Raw genomic sequence first — 25,499 nt, 5'->3', positions numbered from 1 at the left:
CAAAAATCATATGTGACAGTTAAGAACAAATCAGATCACACGAGTGACTCTTGCGTGAGGCCCAATGTTGTTTTCTTCATTCCCTCAGTGAAATGATTTGAGTTTACACAGCACAGCTGTTCTATTAATACAATCAACACGTCCATGAAAGTCTTCCCACTTTTAGTTTGCTCCACTACTTTTTTCCATACGCCTGCTTCTCTAACCTTTGTAAATACACTCAGAACAAATATTTTTTTAATTTCTATGTAAAGATTTATTTATTTTTCCCATTATTTCAAGAAAATATTTAACCATATCAAATTATGCCTGGTCCCACATAAACTTTCATAATGGCTTTAAGAGACTTAAACGTTTTGCATAACCAAAATAGGAAAGAAAACATAGTAAACTTTGTTCATTGTTATTATCTGCACGTAAAATCTTATGTGATCATATGGAGTTTACACAAATGCTGAGGACAGAAACAGCTAACTGTAAATATGCTGTACCATTTTATTCTTTTTTATTTACATATAATTATATGTTTTAGTCATAAAAACATATAATTTATATTTTAATCTTAATTATTGCAATCATGCTAACAGTTTTCAGCAATCAATGTATCAAATGAACAATTTAATTATAATTTTATTAATTATTTAACTATTTAAAATATAATTAGTATAAGTCTATAAATAGGGATTCATTAGGATAAAATGTAGGCAAAAAGAAAACCAGCACAGTGGAGTCATTGAAGGTAAAGAGCCTAATTTACTACAGTTATGGTAGTAAATTCATGTAGTAAATACCAAAAATCCAATTAAATGTTTAAATGAAATAAAATAAAAATAAAAGTGAAGGATTTTTACTTTTACTTTACTTTATTTTTCACCTAAAGTCCAACATTTCACTTTCAGCAGTTTGATGAATACAGCACCTTCACTATCTGTAAAACTCTCTTGTTGTTTGTTGATCTTACTGTTTTGCTGCCTCTTACAACCCACACGTACACAGAGCGAGCAGCAGAACCGACCCGCTCACTGAATTTAGTCGGAAATTCCTGAGCGAAGCAGACGTCTGTTTATCAGTTTATCTGTTTTAGACTCTTGTTTCTGTTTCTCCCTCCTCCAGACATGAATTGTCGGAGTACATCGCCACGCCTCTCTTCAAAAAGCAGCCACCCCAGCAGTGGGTTATCATGGTGACGCAGCACATGCAGCAAGTGCAGACCCTGAACCCGCACCAGGCCAGAGCACAGTTTCTAGGTAAGAGACAGGTGATGTTCAGGTGCTGAAGGTTACATCCAAAAATGTTATTGCTGTATATGTAATCTGGCTTCATCACACTGTAGGACAGGAGGATAGTTGATGAACTGGTCAGTTTTGACACATGAACTGTAAAATAAACATAACATTAAACTGATTTACATATAGGTATAGCTCTTGTACCCTCCTTTTTATGTGACAATCTGTGTTCACGCTTTAAATACTGTCTCGTTTGAACAGGACTGGTCAGTGCATTCCCCATGTTCGGCTCCTCATTCTTCTACATCCACAGCAGCAGCTCCACCACCTTCTACGCCCCCTGTATTGTTGCTGTCAATCAACATGGTCTCCACTTCCTGCACAAAAATACACATGTAGGGAACCACATACGCATTCACAATGTGCAGGCACTAAATGACTCAGCTCATCGTGACTAAAACTTGAGCCCAGAAGCAGAGTTATACAGTTTAAGTAAACAAATGTGTGTTATAATGTTTGGTCTCTGTGGTGCAGGAGCTGATGGCAGTGGTCCCCCTGGTGGAAGTGCAGTCCAGCCGCACCCAGAGGCCCACTGCAGGAACCAGTTACCCGTATGTGGACCTGACCCTGGGGGACATGAACACACAACGGGTCATTCAGCTGCAGCTGGAGCAGGTATTAGCCAATAGAGCAACAACAACACAGAAACGCATACAAGGACGTACTTCAGAGTACTCAGAGCAGAGGTTTCAGTGGATTCGCTGTGTCAGAGTCACAGTGCTGATGCTGGCTGTGTTTATCCACAGGGCCTAGAGCTGTGTCGAGTCATTGCAATGCAGGTGGAGAACATGATGTCTCTGCGGGAGAAGAGGCTCACCCTGCCACCCAGCGAAATCACCATGTTGTAACACGTGCACATTCCTAACTCTACTCAAGTACATATATATACACTATATACTGTATATATATATGCATCAGCCTACCTCTGCTTTCATTCAGGTTTTTGTTGTGTGTAGCTCACACACTGACTCACTTGATTCATAAATGGACCCTGAATTCTGTCTCTCTCTCTCTCCTTTTTTTATTGTGCAGCCTAGAAACAGTGAATGTCGATACTGATCAGTGTTTCTTTTCAGGTTCAAACCCTGATAATTGCAGTTTTAATACATTTCACATTAAATAGGACTTATCCGTGTAGAAGCTGTTAATGTACAGTGAGCAAGCCTTGCAGGCCTGTGCCTTGTCAGTTTTATAACTTACATGTAAAATGTTGTTTTTTAAATATTTTTATTACTACTTTTGACAGTAAAACTTGATTTTAGTGTAAAGAATTGTATTCAACCAAAAGTAATGCATAAACCTGCTTATTTTGTAAAGAATATTTTATCAGAATAAAGTTAGCTATTTTAAAAAGAAATAAGCACTTCTGTGTTTTATTGTTAAATTATTGAAAAATAAAAGCGTTTGATCAAGTATTTGATAGAAGGTATCAGTATAAAACTATATGATTTGTTAATAGTGCAAAAAGTGTGTATGCATGCACAGACTTCTTATTTTAAATATGCAACAGTAATCATGTGCAGAGAACCAATTGCACAATTGTACTAATAATAATTTAATAAAAATTTAATTTCCCCCTCCCCTCTTGAAACTTAATTTACATTTGCAATTCATTTAAAATATGTCTACGTAAGTACTTGCACTTATTCTCTTCATAGAAAGTAAATTGCTCCCAGCAAACTCAAAAAACCTAAATAACTACAGATTCTGCCTGATTGTACAGCTTAAAGGCGCCTGTCACCTTTGTATGTCACACATACACTTTACTATTTCTCTAGCTTATTAGAAATGTTACTATTATCTTTTAACGTCTTTGGTTTAATTTTATTCTAGGTTTATTCTAACTTTTGTCAAGCTGTGAAAGCACCTGTTTGTCCTGCAGAGATTATGTGTACCTAAGGTAAAATATTCAGACATCATATTCCATAACTGTGGGTTTAAAAAACCAGGTTCACTTGACTTGGTTATGAAGCAGACAGCCCTAGATGACTTCAGATGTTTGGGAACAGAAATTCACATTTTACTAGTTTTATTATATAGTTATATTATTACAGGGTAACAAAGACCAACATGGTCCCTTCAGTGAACCGTGTTTGATTTATAAAGGTAAAAGAGAGCTAGTGGGTGAAAAGTCCCCTGAAGGTTCCCAGCATGTCTCCGTGTGTCCCCCTGTGGTCGGGGACAGGACACATGAGAGTCCCTCCCCACACTGGCAGACTCCACTGAGCATGCGCACACCTCTGGCAGGTTACACGATTTTATTTCCAGCGATTTTCTTACAGACGCGTTAAGGTGGCGTAAATCAACCGCGGCCCGGCCCTGTGCCAAAGTTACAATGTTTTCTGTGGACTTGTGGAGTTAAAACGTGAGTGGGAACCGCAGCGGCGAGGTTTGTAACTTAGCGGCGACATGTGAAATGTTGCTGCGTGGTTTGTCGGTATTTCCAGGCGGCGACGGACAGACCAAGCCAGGCTAGTTTAGCTAACTAGCAGCCCGGCTAGTGATCGTTAGCTAGGCTCCGCGCTGGAACAGCGTGGTGTGGTGTCGACAGGGCGTTTGTCGGAGCTCTGCTTGTTTGTAATTGTCTGGTAGTGGCTTTTACAGCTGGCCAGGTTTAGACGTTGCAGCAGGCGATAGTTTTCATGCACACATAGGGCGGTGGAGCAACTGAGCTAACGCTAATGTTAGCTAGTGTGGTGCGTTGGAGACCGTTGTGTGAGTGAATTAAACTGAAGTCATCATCCAAGACTGATTTTGACACCAGGTCCGTTCGTTTTAACCACACTCAGTTACTCCTGTGCTGAAATGCAGCGCTGATACAAACTATCTGTAGGCTGATAGCTCACGTCGCACTCCGCTCCAGTCATATTGTTTTGGCTGACATGGCAGCCAGCGGATACTCTGACCTCAGGGAGAAGTTAAAGTCCATGACTCCACACAGGGACGAGTACAAAAATAAATACGTGCACAGGACAAGTAATGGCAGTGGGAAAGGCCGAAAGAGGAAGTACCGGGAGTCAGACGATGAAGAATACGAGCACAGCGATGACAGCGCGGAGCTCCGGGAGCAGGAGGCCCACAGGGTGAGGAGCAGCATCCAGCAGAAGAGCATCTTCACACCAGAGGAGTGTACCCTCATCGAGGAAAAGATTGACCAGGTGGTAGCTCAAGGGGAGGCTGGACTTTATCGTGAGCACACTGTGGACAGGGCACCCCTTCGCAACAAGTACTTCTTCGGAGAGGGGTACACTTATGGAGCCCAGCTGGAGAAGCGTGGACCGGGCCAGGAGCGGCTGTACCGCAAAGGAGAGGTGGATGAGATCCCCAGCTGGGTGTATGAGCTAGTCATCAATCCTCTGGTGTCCAATGGAGTGATCCCGGAAGGTTTTGTCAACAGTGCGGTCATCAATGATTATCAGCCAGGTGGCTGCATTGTGTCACATGTAGATCCACTGCACATCTTTGCACGGCCCATCGTCTCAGTGTCCTTTTTCAGTGACAGTGCTCTCTGCTTTGGCTGCCGCTTCCAGTTCAAACCGATCCGGGTTTCTGAGCCTGTGTTTGTCCTACCTGTGAGGAGAGGCAGTGTCACATTACTAAGGTGATTATGGCTGTGTTTGCTGTTATTGGTTAGATTACTGTTTCTTTCATGCCTGAAGTTGTCACTGAAAACCTTTTCTTTCTCTCACAGTGGCTATGCAGCAGATGACATCACCCATTGTATCCGGCCCCAAGACATCAAAGAACGGCGTGCCGTTATCATCCTCAGAAAGTATGTCTGTGTACTATATTTTAAAAAGCAATTACCTTTATAAAAGTTCACAGCCTGATCCATGTGTTTCCACTCCAGAACCAGACCTGATGCTCCTCGACTGGACTCCCTCATCCCTTTAAGTGCATCCCCTGCTGAAAGACCTGCTCCTCTGAAAGCCAAACGCTCTCATCGCAAAGCAGACCCTGATGCTGCTCACAGGTATATACCCACATGTACAGACACACCAGGATTTTCACCGGTCCTCTTAAATCACATCTGTGGAAAACCCGCTACAATTGCACAATTGATAAAAAAACTGCAAAGTACCTTCAGAGTCAGACATAGTCTGAAAAACAGGCCTGAGCATGGTCGCATCTGATCTGAAAAGCTGCTTTGCTAATGGTGTAATGGTGGGTAATGTTAAATAAAATAAAATACGTTAATCTTTTTAAGCTTCATGGAAAAAAAAACTGACAGAATACCATTTTTGCAGTTTAGTCTCTTCATTTCACATTTTGATGAAAATGACACCACATTATTAGAGTTAGACCTGCTTGACCCCACTTTCTATTGAGTATTAGGCTATATGTGGACTGATGATAGGCCCACATGAAAACAAAATACAGCCTCCACATTAATTTGCATGAGATGAGTTGAGTCAACGAGGATGCTATAACACAGACATCTGGCAAAATGCACCAGTCGGATACATGCAAGCCCACATTCCTGGCAATATCTCACCCACAATCGTTGTGATAAAAGATAAACTGATTGCTGCCATATAACATAACATAATAATAAACATTTTGGGCTTTGTTTATTGTTGGGGATCAAGTTGACTCAATTGTGTATGAGACACTTTCCAGCAGGTGTTATGTAAATTGCAAAAGAATAAAGCAATGTGTAAATCAGCAGAAGATGATTTGTTATCTTGTCATCAACCTCCAACAGGCCACGGGTTCTCGAGATGGATAAAGAGGAGAACAGACATCCTTCGCTCTCTCGTCATCATCGACACAGCATCAGCTCAGAGAACTACTGGAGACGTGATCGGGGCCATGACAAACACCGGGAGACTTCAGGACGCAAAGTCAAAATGAGACGTCACTGAGCTTTTCTCACTCACACATGTACACATATAATATATTGTTCTTTATGTATTTCAGTATTACCTACTAAGTAACTTTCTTTGATCAGACAGTTTCTCGCTCCAGGTTTGGTCTGGCACAAAGAGCACAGTTATATTGTCTGGATCCGTTTGATAATATTGTATATACATGTTTTGGCAGATGAAACTGCAGGTTAATTTCTGCAGTTAGGTTCTGTTGTTAAACTGTTCAGTTACCTTAAATTAAACAATCCTTGTTTCTATGTTCATAGATACTTCAAAATGGCATGTATTTTTTGTAACCAAGATGTACAGACCGTAAGAACTAAAAGGAAGCTGTAGGTAAGGACTTGTATACAACCTGACCTGTAATCTAACTTGTTATAATGTACAATACGTTTGTATAGTCTTTGATTGGGGGAACTTTTGACATGAATGAGAATGACATGTTTGTTTTTTGTTTTCGCACCAAAATGTCTGATGCATACCCTTACTGTGCCATCCCAGATCTTTGTTTTGCAGTCTCTCTACCACATTTTAAGTTGGAACAACTGGCAGATGTGCCGTCATGCATTGTGTCATTTGATTCAGGTATTTGACTCACCTTGGTGGATCAACTAAACTCATGCTTAATGGAGTGATGAAAAACTCAGGCCCTGTTTGACACTCCTGTTTCAGCCTCTTGTTGCTTTACCTTACATAGTGTTAGAGAGCATGTTCTTGCTGTTCTATGCTCTATTAAATCTAATTTTTACTTGTTCAAATTGGGTGATCGTTTGGGTCAGTGAGAATTTAATTGAGCAAAACCAGTCCTATTATGGCTTGTTAAATTTGGTCTAAATATTATGCTAGAAAGAAACTCAATTTCCAGATGCTTTTTGCCCACGAGATTTGCAGGGCAAACAGACATGTTTTGTTCCTTGCTCTGAGCCATATTTGGCAGAGGTACCCATTAGCTGTCTGCAGTGTTAGTCTGGTGTTAGACATGAACAAAAATAAACCTTTGTTCAGGATAAGTGGTTTTCTGAAACTCTGCTCAGATGTTTCAGAGTTAATAGTATGCAAGAGTCAAATACTGCAATCCAATACTGTAGACAGTGGTGGCACATAAGGTTGTTTAAAGGGTTTCAGTTGTCATGTTTTTGACTAAAATGGTGCTGGCTGAATGAAATAAAACTGAAATTGTCTCCACAGAGTTGATTTGCTAGTTTTTTTTTTTTTTTATTAAAGCACTGTTATCCTTCTAACAAGCTGGTTATTAAAGAATCAGGAAAAAAAAAAATCTTCAGGTATTTTTTATATTGCTTTATATAATTTGTCATGATTAAAAACATCCGAAATGAACCTGCTTATACTTAGATATTCAATTATTTAGAGGAAAATGTTAGTTACACATGCTAAATATGAATTCAATGTATCTACTAACAAATATATAATTAACCAAATGTTTCCAGTATTAATGGGATAATTCCTGGTCTTTTAAACTGAAATATAGGCTACTGTAAACCAATCTGTGTGTTTTTTTTTTAAATTAATTTAATTTTTCTAAAACTATTAAAGTGCATTATTATTTTGACAAAACTTTCTACAAAGTTTTTGGAAATATCCTGTAGAGGTGATTCAATTGTTTGAGTTTTATTTAGTTGTTGTTCCGGCGCTTCCGTTGGGGGCGCTACTGCTCTTTAGCATCGTCACAACAGCAATTAAAAAGAAGAAGAAGAAGCTGTTAGCTACTTGGTTGGGCTATATTTGACATGATATTTACCCTGTATGGTTGTGGCTGAGGATTAGTAGGCTTGTTGTTGTAAAATCATCGAAAGACGTATTTTAACAAACGCTGATGTGTGGGGGTGAGACTGTTATACATCTCTCCGCAGTGAGTGGTAAGTATATTTAACAGCAAAGTAAAAGTATAGCTGTCACTGCTAATGTAGCTAACGCTAGCTAACTAGCTTCTTTAGCGTTAACTGACATTAGCGGCTAGCTTCCAGCTGTCGTTCTGATGTTTTTCATGCTTTAAAATAACTAATAACAGTTGGTCACTTGTTCATGTTTGGTGTGGTTAGTCATGCTATTACTCGTATTAGGCTGCTGTCATCTTGTGAATCTCTGACGTTACATTGAAGTTACTGTGGGCTGTAACGAAACACTGGAGAGGAGGTGTTACTGTTACGAGGAAATAATAAACAAGTGAATGATAAAATGTAATGTGTTAAGCTGAACATGTCACCAATCCAGCCATGTGAATGACATAGTTTTAAAATAAAAGATAACTTGAAGAAACCCTTTGTTTAGGTTCCTGTAGTAAGAGTAAGAATAATCTTTTTCTGCGGTTTTCTTATGTAACGACTCAGTGTTGTAGTGGTGCAGTGCTGCCACCTTTGGTCATTAGGCTACAATACAGGACTGCAACAATTATATCCATTACTGTCCTTCTTCCTTTCTTGTTTGATTAATAATATAATCTGTGAAATGACATTGAAGAGTGAAAAAATTACCTATCAAAAACACAATTTCAAGTTAAAAACTTCAATTTAGGGCTATATTAAATTTACATTATGATTATGAAAAGCAGTAATATGATTCATTTGAGAGGCTGAAACTTCTAAAATAGGAGATAACAATTGCAGATTATTTGTTCAAATTGCTAATTAAGTAATTTCTTGATCTTCATGCCACAAGGAAAACAATACCAAAGAAGCCCCAAATTTAACATTGTGTGATTATTACTGTATCACTAACCCATGTAGAGAAGTTGCTTCTCTACTTACTGCCAATAAAAGCTGATAAGTAAAAATGACTTTGTGTATGAAGATGCTATATAGTTGTTATCATTTTGCAGAAATATGTGGTACATTTTAACCCAAAATTGCACAATAAATCCCTTTTTTGAAAATGCTGGTATATGGTACAGTGCCATCACTGGAAACCACAAACAACAGCATGCTTAACTGACTTCAGTATGGGAAGCAGTTGCTTCATTTGTTTGCAGCTTCAAGCAGCTCAACTAGTATTGGGTAACATTTGTCAACACCAGGTGACCTTTGATTTTTTGTAACATTAAAAGAGGAAAAACAAACTTTTCTCAGATGTTGAACATGCCACTGTAAGTGCAGAACACGTCGGTTGTGCTGTAACTTAATGAGGAAGGTTGACCAGACCAGTGTGACCCAGGTACACATTGAGTCTATAAATAGAGCATGTCTGCATTCTGTACTGCTGGCAGGGAGAGATGACACATTATCTGTTGAAATTCTAGAAAGGGAGATGACCTGTGGCTATTTGTGGCCATTTCTTTTACGTGCATGAAGCTAATTATAACAGTGCATCCAACAAATAAAACTATATTTACTGTATGTCATGGTCACATGCAGAATGAGATAATTCACAAGTTTGTTTGTTTTTTTTAAGTAATTTTTGTGAAGTATTGTACATAATTTTTTTTTATGATCAGACATAGCAAGCTAGCATAGTAGTTCTATCACTGGGCCACAACAGGAAAGTCACAGGTGTAATATATTATTAATGATGGTTGAATTCTATTTGGCTCACTGGAAATGCTGCTAATGTTATCTACACCTGTGTTTTTTCTGCTATGTCAGTAGGACAGATGTTATAGGTCTGTCCACAAACCGTGCTTTTAAACAAGCTGACTCTTTCTAACAAGTGAACTTTCTGGCACAGAAGCAGAAAGGAACCAAAAGCGTGACATCCAACCCTTTCTGATTATGCCCTGAGCTTCCTGTTTTTATAAAATAAGAGTCATCATAGGTTTTAATGACTTGCAGTCTGATCCAAAATACTCTGTGCTTAAACTCAGTGACACAATACAGAGTGAAGCTGTTAAGTGTGTGGAAATCTCTAAACCGAGCACTAATTGGGTCATTAAACAATGTGAGTTGATCAAAACTCTGACTGCTCTTTTTATATTTGCAAATAAAAGGGACAAAGCTTCACCAGCAGTTCCCAGTGTGGTGTTGAGAAATGTATTTGCGATTTTATTTATTTGAACAAAAAACTAAGTTCACATCTACTTCCCACACTGTCATCCTCACAGTTTTCTCTGTGAAAGCATGTGTTTTTCCACTATATGCAGTTACCTAGGAGAGCAATGCACTCTTAACTTGACATTTAAAATTATTACATGTTTTAATAGAACACAGGCTGTATTATACTCGCCCTTATAAAGCTGGTTCAGAAATTTTAAGGTTATCCATGAAATGCTCAGTTTACAATATATTTAACCTTTTAATTTCTCTCACCCTAGGCCGTGAATAGAGTAAGAAGTAAAGTAACATAAAAAGACAATAAAATCCAAATCTATGCTATAAATTACACTTAGATCTACTCAGCTTGTTTTTGTAATTAGTAGCCCTCTCCTGAAAGGAATGGAAAAAAACAGTTAAACTTTTCGCTGAAGATACAGCTTTGTTTAAGTAACAGTTTTACATGCTCACATTCAGTTTTAACTGAGGGTGATCTTGTTTTACAGAAGATTATAACTTGTTTTTCACTGTGACAAATGCTTTGTGCGTTTGGAGACACAGGAAGAAGCTAAATAAATCGTCTGAGTGAAGTGTTAGGCCACCATGAGACAGCACTTGTCTTCTTACTTTCTGCTTCTCTAAGTGTGTGTGTTCTCCCTTCTCAAGGCGAATTAGAAAAGAGGAAGCAATGAACTTCCAGAGTAGTCGGAGGCGAGGAGAAGATGGTGTCGCCATGGTGATTGACTTTCTCCTGTCCAACGCCCGGCTGGTTCTGGGAGTTGGAGGAGCTGCCATGTTAGGAATTGCTACGCTGGTGGTGAAACGGGTGAGTGTTTTTTGAGGTCGTTGGTACCAGTGAATTATGCAAGATTCTCTATTTCTGAATCGGGAAAATAAATCCATATTTGGAGACACAAATTACTGCAAACATTTGGAGCCATAATTCCTGCACACTATTCTTATTTTGTCATGTGTTTATTTTTCCAGCCTCTTGTTTTTTTAAATGTATTTTTTCATTTTTATTGACATTGACATTAGTATTGTTAAATTCACACATCACTTATAGTTAGTAGAAATATATTATTCACAGCCTCATTCTATTTATACTATAGTCTTCTCCACACTAAACTTGTGTCCAATGTGTCCGTCTCACATTTTAGCATCTTTTCTTATCACTTGTGATGTAAAAGCGTCAGGTTTCTATTTCTAAATTGTCCACAAAGTGTCTCTCCTGTGTGGCTTCTGACAGCTCGGTGTCAACTGAATAATCAAGCTGCAAAAGAAATGGAGCCAACTTTGCTAACATCAGCACCACACCTGAGAGCATCAGAGACAACAAGAAAATAACCAGCTGTATTTGTCTGTATGTGTTATGGAGAGGATTATATGAATTTATGAATGCGAAATTACTGCTACCTGGACAGTAGCGTGAAATATATCACTTGTAGTTAATGGACTAAAAGATTAACTAAAACTTCTCTTCAATTGTTCCGTTTAAACCATTTTGTAAGGCTGATGTTATCTTTGTGTCTCTTAATTTTATTTTGTTTGCCTGTGGGTGATGATGACGTACAGTCTTTACTCTATGTGTGTTCAGTGTAATGTCAGTCATGTGGTGGGTGCATGACTATATGTATGTTACAATGACTGTTTGTGTTTAGCTGATAGAGCGCGCAGGCCGTGCAGCCGATGATGAAAAGGTAGAGCAGAAGATGGCTGAGAGCTGGGAGGAGTTGAGTTTGGTCTCTGCTTCACCCACAATGATCAGGAAGGGCATAGAGGGTGTGGTGATGAAACATGTTGCCAAGGCAGCAAAACAGCAGAAAGGTATCCACAATTGGAAAAGATGCACAAAAATCACACATTAGCACCAGAAATATGTTGAATGTAAAAGATATCTAATCACGGTTTGAACCTCTTTTCCACTCAGCTGACCTAGGCCAACAACCTGAAATGTCCTCTCTGGACGTGCAGCCCAAGCCTGAATCCAAGTCCAAGAGAGTCCAGCTGTGTGTCCTCAGTCTGCAGGTACAATCTGATATTTCACCCCTTACAGTAACTTTTGAAGGCATAGATTATGCATTCACTCTTAGCAACTGCTAAGAGCTCTGTGCGATGTTGGCTCATTCATTTATGCTTGTGTAACATGTTTTGTAAAGTGCAGTGCTTAGAAGGCTACGCATTGTTATGCAGTAGCTAGGCGGCACAGAGCCTCAAGAGCTCTGCATAATCAAAATACACTATGAGCTTGTGCAGTGGCTGTATGGAAGAAGTCAGACAAGCATGAAACAGCTTTTAGTCAGTGTGTAGAACATCCACATGAGCAGAAGGGTGGTGGATTGTTCTGTAAGTAGCGACATAAAATAATTTGTTGAGTAAATGTTAGTAGAGCATTTGCAGATGCATGACTGGACATAAGAGGGCATATGAAACAATGGAAAAACAGTTGCACATGTTAATTATTTATTCTTCCTCTTGGGAGCACTGATTTTGCAATGAATGTTGGGAATGTAGAAATACAGCAGAACAGTAGATTTCTATTGGCCAAAAACACAGACGGGTGATTTTAGGATTGGTTCAACATCCACCATAGGATCAGTGGTGCATTAGCCTTTGGTCCACTTTACTTTTTTTCTGTTTTGTTTTGTGTTTTCAGGTCATTCTGCTTTGTGTATGGCTTTGAAACTCTATACAACTTTATACTTCATGGATTAGTCACCTTTATGGAAAAAAAAGATTATTTTCAAATTATTTCAGTATACCATTAGTATTTTTTCAATATGTTCCACTACAGTACCCGTCTATGTTGCGGAACAACAGTTACTTGTTCGGCACTCTGCTTCCCTGAAAAACTAAAACCAAATTCTATAAACTGTGTTTAGGATCGTCTCCAGCAGTTTTATCACACGAGAGCTGCTCTTGCACCACATGAGGTCCAGAGGGCTCAGTCTCTGGCCCTGGACATCTGCACTGAGATTCAGGGTTTCCTGCACAGCCGTCACCCTGACATGCCACTGGGAGAAATGAGCCTTGGAGGTTCTCTACTGGATGACCTACAGGTACACATGCAACATTAAGAAAATAGATACGGAAAATCACACTGTTTTGCCTGTAGTGATAATAACAAGTAAGATGAGTTTATTGCTGTATTTCCATGTTTAGGTGGTCAGTGCAGACCATGCATGTCTCCTGGTGCCTCTGCAGCTGGAGGCTTCTCTGTGGCGTCTCATTCCGGGAGAGGAGACGCTGCTCACACATCCGCTGCACTGGATGGTTCGACGAATCAATCTGGAATATTTTCCCAGAGGACAGAGTTACTGGGACAGGTGATCACACACACATACAATAACGCAACAACTAGATCAAATCGGTTAATCTGCTGATGGCTTTTTCAATCAAAATACCCATCACAGTGTAGCAGAGCTGAAGCTGCAATCTACTAATGTTTTGTTCATCCAAAACATTTTTTTTTTTTTTGTCTGAGCTGGAATTAGTAAATCTTTTTTACTACTTTTGCTCAGAAAAGTTTTCTTGCAATCTACTTTAAAAAAAACTTTTTTGCTGGTTTAAAAAAAACAACAACAACTATTAAATAGTGAAATAGAAAACACAGTAAAACTGCTTTCTCCTGTCTTGTAGGTACCTGGTGGGCGGTTATTTGTCTGCAGAAACTGTTGTGAACATGTTTAGTAAAACTGTCATGGAGACCATGAACTGGCCATCAATCAGCGGCACTATGGACTGTCTCGTCAGACCAGTACTGGGAGGAGTAGACCTGAGACTGGAGATTCGGTGCGTTTGCTTTATCTCTGTTATTTTGTTGTTGCAGTGTTGGAAATAAGATACAGCTGGTTCTCACAAGTTGACACCACAAATAGAAAATATAACCTGAATTGCAGAATATAAATAAAAATAATGTCATGATCTTAACAAAAATCTTTTCCCGCTATTAAGTTCCAGTTCATTTAATCCCTATTTTGATGATGAAGTTTGTGTTGGTGATAAATTTAGTGTGTTGCTCTCTCTGATTGACTTTTATGATCCTTTAGGCCTGGAAGTGATCCGCCCCTGTTTATCTCCATATTGCCTCTGCTGAGGGAGGGGGACGTGGTCCTGACTGCCGAACCAGAGCTCACCTCTCCCTGGGTCAATGCCTGGCACCTGTCACTCTACCCGTGGGAGACCCAGCGTCTGGCTCAGCTTGACGCAGTTGATGACGGATACCGGAGACTCACACTTAAAATCCTGAAGGCAGTGTGTAGACTGAACCCCACCCTGCGACCGCTCGAAGCCGCCCCGCTGGCCAATCTCATCCTGCACCTCAGTGACAGTCAGGGTGACTGGTCTGAGGTCAGCCTGAATGTGAGATTCCAGCAGTGTATCACAGAGCTGATTGGCTACCTTGAACAAGGGGCGTTGCACAGTTATTTCAAACCAGCTGTCAATCTGCTAAGCAGCTTGTCAGAGGACGAGGTGGACCAGATAGGCTTCATGCTCTACTGCGCTGTGTCAGAGCCTGAAATACTGTTCATATAAACTCTGCACACACGTCAGATTGGTCAAGCTCTGACATGCAAACAGATCAAGGGATTAATGTTATCATGATAATTATCATCATATTATCGTGATCATCCATCATGTTTGGTTCTAGGCAAAGAAGATTCTTCCCACTGCCTACTCCTCGTTTGCCTCCTCCATCCCACTTCGAAACAGGGAAACAGGGTACAGTTGTAATGACAAAATGGCAGGCACCATGGACTGATGTCTACACCGGAGGAGGAGACACTACAAGGAGGCTATGAATGTGAAGTGACAATCATGCGAGGAGAGAATTTGTGCCAATGAAATGAGTCGAGGGAGTGTTAATGTTTAAAATGATGCTTCTTCAGGATGTGCCGGGCCATAACTCCCCACACAACACAGCCAAGATGGCAGGTTTGCGTGATCATCATTTTTACAGGGAGTCAGTTTATTCCTTAAGTTATCCGGTGATTGATGGTGTTGCGTTCTTTGTGTTTGTGTGTTCATCACTTCCTAAGTCTCCTCTATTCTATTCTAACTATGCATAAAAATAATGATGTGCTGAAATCCATCTGGTTTGCTGCACTTGGTCTTATTTAACTCAGCATGTTTATTTTATTATATTGGAGGGTGAAGCGTGCATATTTTTGTCTTATAAAGTGTTCAGTCTGTTGCCAATCTTATTTGGGTAAAGGAACCCTGTAAATCCTGATTAAAGTTGCCTATTAATTTTATGCAGTTGATTTTAAATGCGGTATAAATGTTGTGGGCATTTCTTCAGTTGTGTTTTCTTGCTGATTGTAAGACAAATTGGTTTTCTTTGATTGAACAGTGAAACTGCAAATAAAACTTCAAGCACTTAAATTCTTGATCAGTTGCAGTGTTTAACACTGACTGCTGTCAAAAGGTATTTGTAGCTGCAGTATAGGGGAAACTTCATGTGATTTTTCAGCTGATAATTGCCACTGTCAGCTGATGGCCTTAGCAACATAAATAAGAGGGTACTAACATGTGACATAGACTTTTAGAGTTCCTAAAACAATACTGATATGCCCTAATACAAGGAGCTTTATTGTCCTCTCACTGCACTTTCTATACAGTCACAGTACAGTGACACATTATGCCTTAAAATTGAATTACCCGAGGCTCTTGTGAGGGGAAAAAGTTGTGTAGTTTCAAATTTAGGAACTTAAACTAATATTACTTTGTAATTTAAGAATTAACATTTTAATATGTACAAATAATAACAACATACAACCACAGCACTTCCTTTAAAAGTCATGTTTACACAGAGTATGGATTGTGGATTTTGTCTTCCATTTCTTACACTGTGTTCACATTAAAGGATCACTCGAGGGCCAGTGTGGCGGATCAGGATGATGAGTGTAACCTGTCGCGAAACAAGATCAACGCGGGAGCTGTTGAGGTCCGGAAGTAGTACTGTTGTTGATATTGTTTTACAAAACATTTACAAGAATACAATTTTAAAAATCATCTTCAGGTCCTTGGGGTTCTTGCACATATGAAAAAGGCTGCTACTCTGCAAGATCAGTACTTTTACTTTGGAAAGCTGCACATTTTGAAAGAGTATTTCTACTCTATTTCTGAAAGAATTTTAAATGCAAGATTTTTATTTGTAACCGTGTTTTTAGATTGTGGTTTGAGTACTTCCACTGACTATTTCACAATGTGTCTTTTTGTTTGGTCACTCTGAATATCAGTGGAAGATGAATATTCACTAACACTTAATGTTTTATGCAGACATTGAAGCAGAATTGATCTTGTAATGATGAAGACCACAATCTAAAAGTACTATTACAAGTAAAAGTATTGCATTTAAAATTTGTTGAGTCAAGTTATAAAAGTATTACCAGAAAACTGTATTTAATAACTGGTTCAAAGGAAAAGACGACCTGCAAGAAGGCTTCTCTCAGGCAGACATCCTGAACTCATAGAACTTATATTTGTAAATTTTGTAATATAATTCTTATTGGTGACCTAATGTAAATTTCTTCAAAGCTTTAATGTTTAAAAATAAATCATGAGATCAAGAACCATGGACAAATGTTGTGTTCACATTATGTGAAAGCCTGTTTAAATATTGAGTCATTGATTTTATCTTCATTTATTTTGCTATTTCTTAGAAAGTTCTCACCATCACCTATGTTCCATCACTGATCATATTATTATAATAATAATAATTATTATTATTATTATTATTATTATTATTATTATTATTATTATTATTACTATTATTGGTAATAAAATAATATATATACCCATAGGATTACAAAAACACCCTTTAGCACTCGAGGGACTGAAACATTATAAAAAGCAACATATTTAAAATCAAAATTTAAAAAATACAGTTAAAAGTTAAATATACTTTCTTTCCTTTTCAACCACTGCAGTGTGTGTACATTCATAACGGTGGTGGACAAAATAATAGAAACATCTGGGAGTGAAATGCAGTACAACAGCGCCACAATCAGCAGTATGAGAAGTACCAGCACACACTGAGCAGCACACACTGTGTGTTTCATTTCCTTTGTGCACATGATGAACTGACACCCAGCATGTTTTCTTATAAAGCCCTTTATTGTGGAGGGGGTGACCGGAAGTCTTCACCCCCGGGAGGCTTCACTTTGGACCCGGTTCTCCAGCAGAACCTTCACCGGCGTCTGTCACATGCTGAGGACTCAGTTTGCCGGTGAGACAGGCGACAGGCGACAGGTGACAGGCGACACCGAGGCCCAGGTTTGAAGCTCAAACTTACCGTGTGCTGGCTGCGAGGAACAGGAACAGATCCCCGGACAAAGGTCAGTGGACCGTGTGACCGCACCGAGCTTTCGCTTCTCCGTGAACTTTGGTTCCTGAAAACGTCCGCAGCTGTCGACGGGGAGCGGGCGGGAGACTCGTCCGAGCTCAGCGCAGCTTCACGGCTTAATGAAGGCAGTGAACTGCGCAAGAAGTTGGAAACTCTGCGGTTGTTGTTGTTGTTGTTGTTGCGCGAACAGCTGAGTCACCGACCGGAGGCCGGGTGGCGGCACCGGGGCGACCCAGAGGCTCAGCCCGCCCGCTGAGCGGCTCCAAGCGGCTCGAGTCGCTGTGATCCATGGGTTGATCCGCTCGTTGTTGGAAGATGATCGGGTCACCGGACCTGCTGGCCTTCACCAGCACTGAGGGGTTTGGGGAGGGAGAAGAGGAGCAGGAGTGTGAGGGTCCTGGTCTCCCTGAAGAGCTCTCGGTCCCCCTGCTGCCCCTGTCCCAGCCCTGGGCCTCCTCCGCCCGGTTTCACAGGGACTTCATACTGGTGGCTGAATTCTCAGAGCAGGTGTGTTTTTAATCCGGATAAACATGTTTCTTTTATCTGTCAGAGGAGGAAGTAGTAGTTAAGTACTTCAGCAAATACAAGTACAGAAGTAACATTAAGTAAAAGTACTTAAAGCTGCAAAAGTTAAAGTACTCATGTGACAGATGTGCTGATCTTCAAAGCTCAGTTTTCAACACACAGACAGAAAAATGTGGCAAACACGAGATACTGAACAGCATGTTTCATTTTTATTCCCTCTTACTTCTGTTTTTAAAGACGCGTGATGTGACGCTGATAAAATCACTAAACAAACTGAATGCTACCGTTCAGGTTTGCTCCTGGTAACTGTGTGGTGGCATTTATTCAGGAAGTGTAAGTGATACTGAGACCTGTTTGTCTGTTTTGCAAGAGACAAAGTCTCAGGAGTCGGAGTCATCAAAATAACTAAATAAAAAAACAACAATATAACAAAGATCATACAGGTTTTAATGCGTTAAAAGTCCAAAGAAGATATTGTTATTGTTTTGATTGATCACCTTTATTGTATTTTATAAATATGAGTCAATATAGAGTTTGGTGTCTGTAACAAAACCAAAAAATCAGGAACAGAGGCACAATATGACTCTTTTAGCTGGGACATGTGTGTTAGGGACCATGGTAAATATAGCTACAAGGGCTCAGGAGTAAAACTGTTGTCACCTAGCACAGTCCACTGCTGCCCCCAGAAATGTAACCAGAAACTCTGCTATGCAAAGAGGAAGCCAAACATCAATTCTGTGCAGAAACGCTGCCAAGTTGTCCGAACCAGAGCTCATGTCAGGTGGACCGAAACACAGTGGAAACATTTACTGTGGTCAGATGAGTCTCAGCTGGTTTTCAGGAAGAAGGGACGTCAGGTTTGCTCTGCCAGAGATGAAAAAGACCATGTAGACTGTTAATGGAGAAACGATCAGTCTGCAGACTAGAGCTGTCTCCTACTGAAGATGTGGCACATCAGTAACCATGGACTGTTGAACAGCTGACGTCTTGCACCCTTCAAGAATGGGCAGGTCTAGTATCATCAGTTTCCAAATGGTTAGAAAGTGTCATGAATGGAAGAAGGGAGTTCTAACACTATGGACAACATGCCTCTGTCCAAACTTTTTTGATATTTACAAAATACAGTTAAACTGGTCAGTAAATCTGTCAGATAAATAAAGGTTAACAAATCAAAGATTGAAATTTTCTGATTAATCATTTATACTTAAAATGAGCCAAAAAGGAATTTTAATTTACTGTTTGCTTCATTTTATAGTGAAACAGAAAATTGTCAATTCCTCACAATAATTTATCAATTGGTTAATGTTTGCCAGTTTGTTGTTGATATATAATTTAAATGATTAATCAATTATCAGTAGTTTGTGATGCCTTTTCATTCATTATGACGCTACTAAGTAAGTAAGTAAGTAAATAAAATCGTAATACTGTCACAGTGGTGAGTGTGAGAGCAGTGAGTCAAATGATAGATGGAGCCAGATTGTTTAGAGGCAGTGGCTGCAGCATGAGCACGCAGGATAAGGTAACAGCTAATTTTTTTAATTGTAGATTAATCAGATTGAATTAAATGGTTTAATTATTTAATTGATTATTTAGTGTCTAAAATAACAAGATTATCTTTAATTACTTTAACAACTGAAATTGTCTTTTTAGGCCACACTGGCTCAGTATTTCGATTGTGTACTGCATGTTTGTGTCTGTGTTTCCAGGTGGGTCCAAAGCCTGTGCTGACGATCCCAGACGACCCCCGAGTCATCGGCTCCTTTGACCTCAACCACTTCTCTGTTCGCATCATGTCCGTGGACTACCAGGCATCTGGCCCCGGCCAAACTAATCCATCTCCTCCTGGTCCTCGTCTCAACTTCAGCGAGGACTCCAAAGTGATCCTGGGAGATTCAGCAGACGATGCTTTTGCATATGTCCACTACCTGACGCTATATGATCTGGAGGCTCGGGGTATGGTGCGTCCTTTCTGCATGGCCTACGTGTGTTCGGACCAGGCGAAGCTGACGGAGAACTACTCTGAGCTGTCAACGCGCTTCTCTCAGGCATCTGACAGCCTCAAGACAGGAAACAGACAGGCGTTTTCTAAGGAGCTGCAGAGAAAACTACAGGAGCTGGAGTAAGAGGAGGATGTTCTCATAATAATATTCATATACTGTACATATTCTGTACATCTGGAGATACCACAATGAAGATTTGCGCACCCGTCGCTGCATTTCAGCCGTCTGCTCGGTGTAACTCCTGTCTTCTCTCTTTCAGGTACACACGGTTGACTTTGCTACAGGAGACAGAACAACCGAGGGCAGCGAATAGGTTCACAGATGTCGAAAAAAAGGCCGGTGAGCTTGAAGCTGTGGAGAATTTAATCTTAAATCACAGGGACCTTCTTCGTCAGGTCACTTCCTACCCGAACAGGAAGCTCAAACAGCCTGACTTTCTGCCCTACGACCTAGCTGATTCCATCAGTCCGACTACATTGCTCCCTCCTGAGCCCTGTCCAACATCCTCCTCCACTACATCCTGCAGGTCAGAGCACTGCCTCAAGCCACTGCAGGAGCTTTGCAACATCTACTTTCTCTCCCTAATGAAGGAGCAGCTTGCAGACACAGAGCGACGCCTACGCGGTGACAGGAGTGTACTGCGAACTGCTCGTGTCACGCGTTGGCTGTCCAGGAGTCTCAAGCTCACCAACTTCCTGTTTGAGCTGTGGAACCCAGAGGACGAAGAGGAGGATGAGAGCGCTGAGAGAGAGGCACGCGGGGCGACGGGGGGTAGGAGTGGTGTCCATGTGCTGCAATCAGAACCACTGAGCCTGGAGTCATTCTGCTCCTGTGTGGAGGAGATCCCAATCAAACTGGAGGCTCAAGAAGTAGCTAGGACAGTGACCCCTGAACCTGGTGTTGCCATGGAGATGACAGGAAGTGTGAGCAGTGGCGACAGCATCGAAGTGCTGGGGACTGAGAAGTCTTATCGGACACAGCATGTCGTTGCTGGATGTGACAGCAGAGGTAGGTCCACACAGACAGACCATCGGTAAAAGATGTGGATTTACTGATTTATCAAAGAAGAAAACCAAACATTCACTAGTTTCAGCTTCTCATGAGCTGAAAGTGATGATCAGATACAATTTAAAATATCGTACAGTATCAATCTGTCCATCAGTTCAACACTTTGGTCCACACTGAACAGCGCCACAGCTATTTGATGACCTTAATACTTTGTGCAGACGTGCACGATGAACTTTTCCTCTAGCATCACTATGATGTTGACATTAGTAGTTCTTCATAACTTACTTAAGGTTAATAAAAGATAATTCCTGCTGTCGATCCTCTGGTGCTGGAGAAAAACTAACAATAGTTTACTCTCTTCAGCAGAAACACCGGTTGGCATGATGGACACCTCCGTCAGACGAGCAGCTGTAGACGTAGGCATTAGACGGGTGCGAGCGTACGCCCGACGAGCCAACAGCGAGGACAGCATCGAGGTGCTGAGTACCACAGACTCAATCTTTCCTGACGACCTCACTGCCATCACAGAGGAAGAAGCAGAGCATCAACCTCTGAGTAACGGCTTTGACAATAAAGAAGAGACACGCACGGAGTCTAAATCTGTTCTCAAAGAGAAGAGAGTGAATGGAACCACTTTAGAAAACGAAAACAGAAACATTCAGGAAGATGAAGGTGGCGCTGACAGAGAAGAGTCCATTAAACAAATGTCAGTCACTGGTGGCTTTATAATCAAAGAGGCCATTGAGCGTTTGAAGAAGAATCAAGTTCATAAAGACAACAGCCCTCAGAAGATGTCCCAACGAGGTAACGCAACATTAATTCCACTATATTAATTTTTAAAGGTGCATTTAAAATATGTTGTGACTAGATAAAAAGATCCATCCACACTGGTTTTTGCCAGGATTATATAAAATAAGTCATTTGATTTAATAAAGGGGAGGGAGTAGTACATACTTGTAAATGCATCACTGCATCTTCCACTGAGAAATGAACTCAATCCAAATGGGAATTAAATATATGGGATAAAAAGTTCCAGTCTGTTGGCTCTGACAAACAGAGGAGAGCTGTGAGGGCTTCAGACAGACAGGAGAGGGGAAAACTCTGCAGTCCTCAGCCACAGAAACTGATGGTAATTTGATTGGCAGCTGTCAACAGCAGCCAACTGTTGAAACATTAGCTTGTTACCAGAGTCCAGTGTGTAAAACATGGCAGCTTGGAACAGAAATTGGCTTTTTTATTTTTTTTTACATCTGTCAAAATCAGTTACAAAAAATAAAAGCAGAAGATACACATGCTCAACTTGAACTTGTCAAATCCATCCATCCATTCTCTGCCCGTCATCTGTGGCTGAGCTGTGATGGCAGCAAACCATGAAATCCAGATGTTCTCATGCCAACAGAGTTTTCAGCCAGATGAGAAAATCAAATTAATCAAAACACAGTGCAGACATTTAAAAGCGAACTAATTAGAAAATCCCTTTGCAACATGCTTGTTTTCATGGGAAACAAGGAGTTACCCCAAACCTTTGAACAGTATCGCACACAATCTCTCCAGTGTGTTTGAGGGTCTGTCCCTGGGGCGTCCTACCAGTTGGACATGCCTGGTAAACCTTCAAAGAAAAGTGTCTCATGATCCTGATCAGATGCCTGAACAACTACGACATGCTCTTCTTTTCAGTGTGTAGCATCTCCTGGGTAGTGACTCACTGTTTTTAACAGGGTTAATGGGGGTGGGGGGTGTTGCTCCTGTTATTGAAGTATTCTGTACTACTTCCAAAAAGTAGATTGAACAAACTTTGGCTAGCAGAGTTTTTTTATTTTTGTTAATTAACTTTTGACTTTTCAGATCAATCTTTTTATTAATTACTGAGAAAACTTGAATAGCATCGTACACAACTGTTTTTACTTTACACAGCTGAAGCGGTGGAGTTGATGCCAAAGCGTTCTGAAAACGCTCAGGCGGTGCAGTCAGTGGACTTTGCTCCACCTCTTGCCCCGGGGAAGGTCGACCAGTGGCCTCCGCCCTGCGGTCCTCTCAGGCTGCTGAGCATCGACGAAGCATCTGACTGCACCAGCTTCACTGGCTCCTCTGACCCGCCCTCACCCACCCAAAATTTCCACACCAGCACCCACTTAGAAAAGAGGAGAAGAAGAAAGGCTGCACTCAGAGCCCTCAGGTTCCTCAAACAGAACTCTTTCTCCCAGCATGCTGTGTTTTGTCTCCTGAGCGGCCGGACGTTGGTCGTCATTGGAGGAGACGAGACGTTGGTCAGGAAAATGGTGGATGCTCTGGGGCTCTACCTGCCTGCTCCTGGTCCTGATAGAAGCGCAGCGATGCCATGTTTGACCACACCCCTTCAGCTGACCGACCTGCTCACCTGGAGACTGATAGGAATACACAGGTACGCCGGATCACCTGCAGATCCTCATGCTTTAACTGCAAAATCACAATTTTTATTGTTCAGATGCTGCAGTCAAGCGTTAGTTCTTCTTTATCATGTTCCTGGTCTTGTAATGGTGCACCATCAGGGCCTTACAGTGTAAAGTCAGACTTGTAATTCAGCGCAAATTATTATTACTATTGAGTTAGTCAGGAGTTTGGAGGACTTCACACAGCATCCCCCCCACTGACTGATTAAAAAAAAAAAAAAAAACTATTACAGCTTTAAAATGTATATGTTACATTTAAATTAGACACAACATTAATACAGCACACGTTTTATTTTTCTTCTTGACCAGATCATCCTCCAGCTCTTCCTCCGGCATTATTCACTCTCTGACTCGCTACAGTCGTTACTTGGCCCTGCTGGATCTGGACCAGAGGACTCTGCGCTGTCCGTCATACTCGGGCTCCCTCCTCGGCAAACTGGCTGATCCTTATACTGGCATCAGCCGAGGCATCACCTACCTGCTGCACCTGGAGAGCTGCCTGACTATGCTGGCAAACAAGGCTCTGCTGTACACATTCATTCCTGCCTTACAGCGCCCAAACACTGGGAAAGGTAACAATGACACGGAAGACGAGAACCTTTTGTTGAAACTAGGACATGGCAGCAGTGAAAATGACGTGAGAGTGATGCATTTCCTGTCAGACCTCATCAAACGGAGCCACGCAGGACGTGGACCTCCGGTTTTAAGATTCTCTTATAGCTCAGCGCATCTCCACAGAAATACATATGCAACATAGTCTGAAAGACACAGGAGGAACAAATGCTTATATCGTGGTGGCTACAAATCAGTCTCTAGTTTTGAGTGATTCACATTCAGTTGTCATGTTTAGATGAAGGAATCGCAGAATGGTTGTAATGTTTTATCTGCAGCAGCGTGTTAGAAAAGCAGCAGCAGCTACAGAGCTTTTGAGCGAAGGTAACCAGATACAATCACTTGAAGAGTAGAAACATTTTCTGGGTTGTGGTTGTGTGTAAAAGATGCACATAAGATGAACGACGAAATGCTGCTGATTCAAGCTGCATCGTCCTTTGTGTCATGCATCATTAAGCATTAGTGCTTCTTTCACCAATTAATAGATGCTGGAGTTTTATTTGAGTTCTTTTTAAAATGTACTTTTATCTCTGAATCACATGTGAACTTTAAGATAATTGAGCCACATATGTACACTGTGCAATTTTAACACGTCAAAACCTGTGTGGATCTGTGAGTACTGTGAAGGCACAGAGGTTTTGAGGCGTATAGATGCTGTATTTTAGTATTTTCAGTACTTTTATATAAATGTGTGACGCTCCATCATGGGTTAATTTAAAATTGTTATTTCAGAACTTGCACATTTCCAATCAACATCACTGCTGTTAAAACCAAGCACTGGTTCAAGTGAACTGTAGCCAAAACTGGACATGAGATTGGAGTTGAACAGATGGATTTTTTTTTAAATATCTTTTTTCAGTATCATTTTAAATGTACTTCACATCAATTGTTCTTATAAATGTGCATTTTACATAAAATACTAAAAATCAACTAGTCAGTATGAGTTAGATCAACATAGTGGAATAATGCAGTTTCTATCCCAAGTGTATCTGAGTACAATACTTGAGTAAATGTACTTTGTTATTTTGCACGGTAGCTTTAGACCTGAGAGCAGGTAAACGTTATTAACTTATCTCTAAATGCAATTACTCAACTATTGTGCTTACATACAATTATGAGGTACTTTACTGTAGCATGTCCGCGTTAAACTACTGTGTTTATGTGGCAGCTTTAAAGAAACTATGAGGTGTTCTTACAGATTAAGCTGCCTCGCAGTACGTAAACGTAGTTCCAATTAGCCCTACCAACCTTTACTCGCAATAAAGTGATGTGTACACACTTTTGGTACCTAATGTATATTTTAGTGTACTGAATACTAATGGAATAAAGTAAAATTTTTAATGCAGGATTTTTACTTGTGAGTATTTCTAGACTGCGGTAATGGAACTCTTCATATGTAAAAGATCAGTATTTCTTCCACCATTGTTTGTTGCAGACACTTAA

At 40.6% G+C, this 25,499-nt stretch overlaps 4 protein-coding genes and 1 long non-coding RNA gene across 8 annotated transcripts in view; 4 read left to right on the top strand and 1 right to left on the bottom strand.

Moving 5' to 3' along the window:
- myo15ab (myosin XVAb) overlaps positions 1–2,580 on the top strand; it is a 39,661-nt gene extending 37,081 nt beyond the window's left edge. Inside the window, exons 74-77 of the mRNA XM_026359127.1 lie at positions 1,114–1,247; positions 1,488–1,621; positions 1,761–1,901; positions 2,033–2,580. Of these exons, the coding sequence (XP_026214912.1) occupies positions 1,114–1,247; positions 1,488–1,621; positions 1,761–1,901; positions 2,033–2,134 (511 nt within the window). The 3' untranslated portion in view covers positions 2,135–2,580. The remainder of the gene's footprint in view (positions 1–1,113; positions 1,248–1,487; positions 1,622–1,760; positions 1,902–2,032) is intronic.
- Positions 2,581–3,519: 939 nt separating this feature from the next.
- Positions 3,520–7,364, top strand: alkbh5 (alkB homolog 5, RNA demethylase). Its single transcript, XM_026359108.1, has 4 exons — positions 3,520–4,887; positions 4,978–5,058; positions 5,137–5,259; positions 5,992–7,364. The coding sequence occupies exons 1-4, from the start codon at positions 4,169–4,171 to the stop codon at positions 6,149–6,151; spliced, it is 1,083 nt and encodes a 360-aa protein (XP_026214893.1). The 5' UTR covers positions 3,520–4,168; the 3' UTR covers positions 6,152–7,364.
- A 487-nt stretch (positions 7,365–7,851) lies between these two features.
- mief2 (mitochondrial elongation factor 2) lies at positions 7,852–16,445 on the top strand. Of its 2 annotated transcripts, XM_026359102.1 has the most exons (8): positions 7,852–8,031; positions 10,801–10,960; positions 11,796–11,961; positions 12,065–12,162; positions 13,017–13,193; positions 13,297–13,460; positions 13,774–13,926; positions 14,184–14,670. In XM_026359102.1, the coding sequence occupies exons 2-8, from the start codon at positions 10,823–10,825 to the stop codon at positions 14,668–14,670; spliced, it is 1,383 nt and encodes a 460-aa protein (XP_026214887.1). In that variant the 5' UTR covers positions 7,852–8,031; positions 10,801–10,822. The 2 variants fall into 2 exon arrangements, with proteins under 2 accessions (XP_026214887.1, XP_026214888.1); XM_026359103.1 differs by lacking the exon at positions 7,852–8,031 and having other exon boundaries at positions 10,823–10,960; positions 14,184–16,445.
- LOC113161515 lies at positions 13,095–17,521 on the bottom strand. The gene is made up of 3 exons (XR_003298749.1): positions 17,432–17,521; positions 13,312–13,422; positions 13,095–13,187 (listed from the first exon to the last, which is right to left on the bottom strand). It is a non-coding gene; the product is annotated as an uncharacterized LOC113161515 (long non-coding RNA).
- On the top strand, positions 16,942–25,401 carry smcr8b (Smith-Magenis syndrome chromosome region, candidate 8b). Of its 3 annotated transcripts, none has more exons than XM_026359050.2 (6): positions 16,942–17,989; positions 19,714–20,126; positions 20,267–21,015; positions 21,382–21,819; positions 22,930–23,416; positions 23,754–25,401. In XM_026359050.2, exons 1-6 carry the CDS (start codon positions 17,798–17,800, stop codon positions 24,199–24,201), a joined length of 2,727 nt encoding a protein of 908 aa, XP_026214835.1. In that variant the 5' UTR covers positions 16,942–17,797; the 3' UTR covers positions 24,202–25,401. The 3 variants fall into 3 exon arrangements, with proteins under 3 accessions (XP_026214835.1, XP_026214833.1, XP_026214836.1); XM_026359048.2 differs by having other exon boundaries at positions 21,379–21,819; XM_026359051.1 differs by lacking the exon at positions 16,942–17,989 and adding an exon at positions 18,925–19,017 and having other exon boundaries at positions 21,379–21,819.
- Positions 25,402–25,499: the final 98 nt, after the last annotated feature.

The sequence above is a fragment of the Anabas testudineus genome, chromosome 1, assembly GCF_900324465.2.
Source record: "Anabas testudineus chromosome 1, fAnaTes1.2, whole genome shotgun sequence".
In the NCBI taxonomy this organism is placed as follows: Eukaryota; Metazoa; Chordata; class Actinopteri; order Anabantiformes; family Anabantidae; genus Anabas; species Anabas testudineus.
Note: the sequence above shows the minus strand (reverse complement) of the source record. Positions and strands in the feature narration are given on the sequence as shown.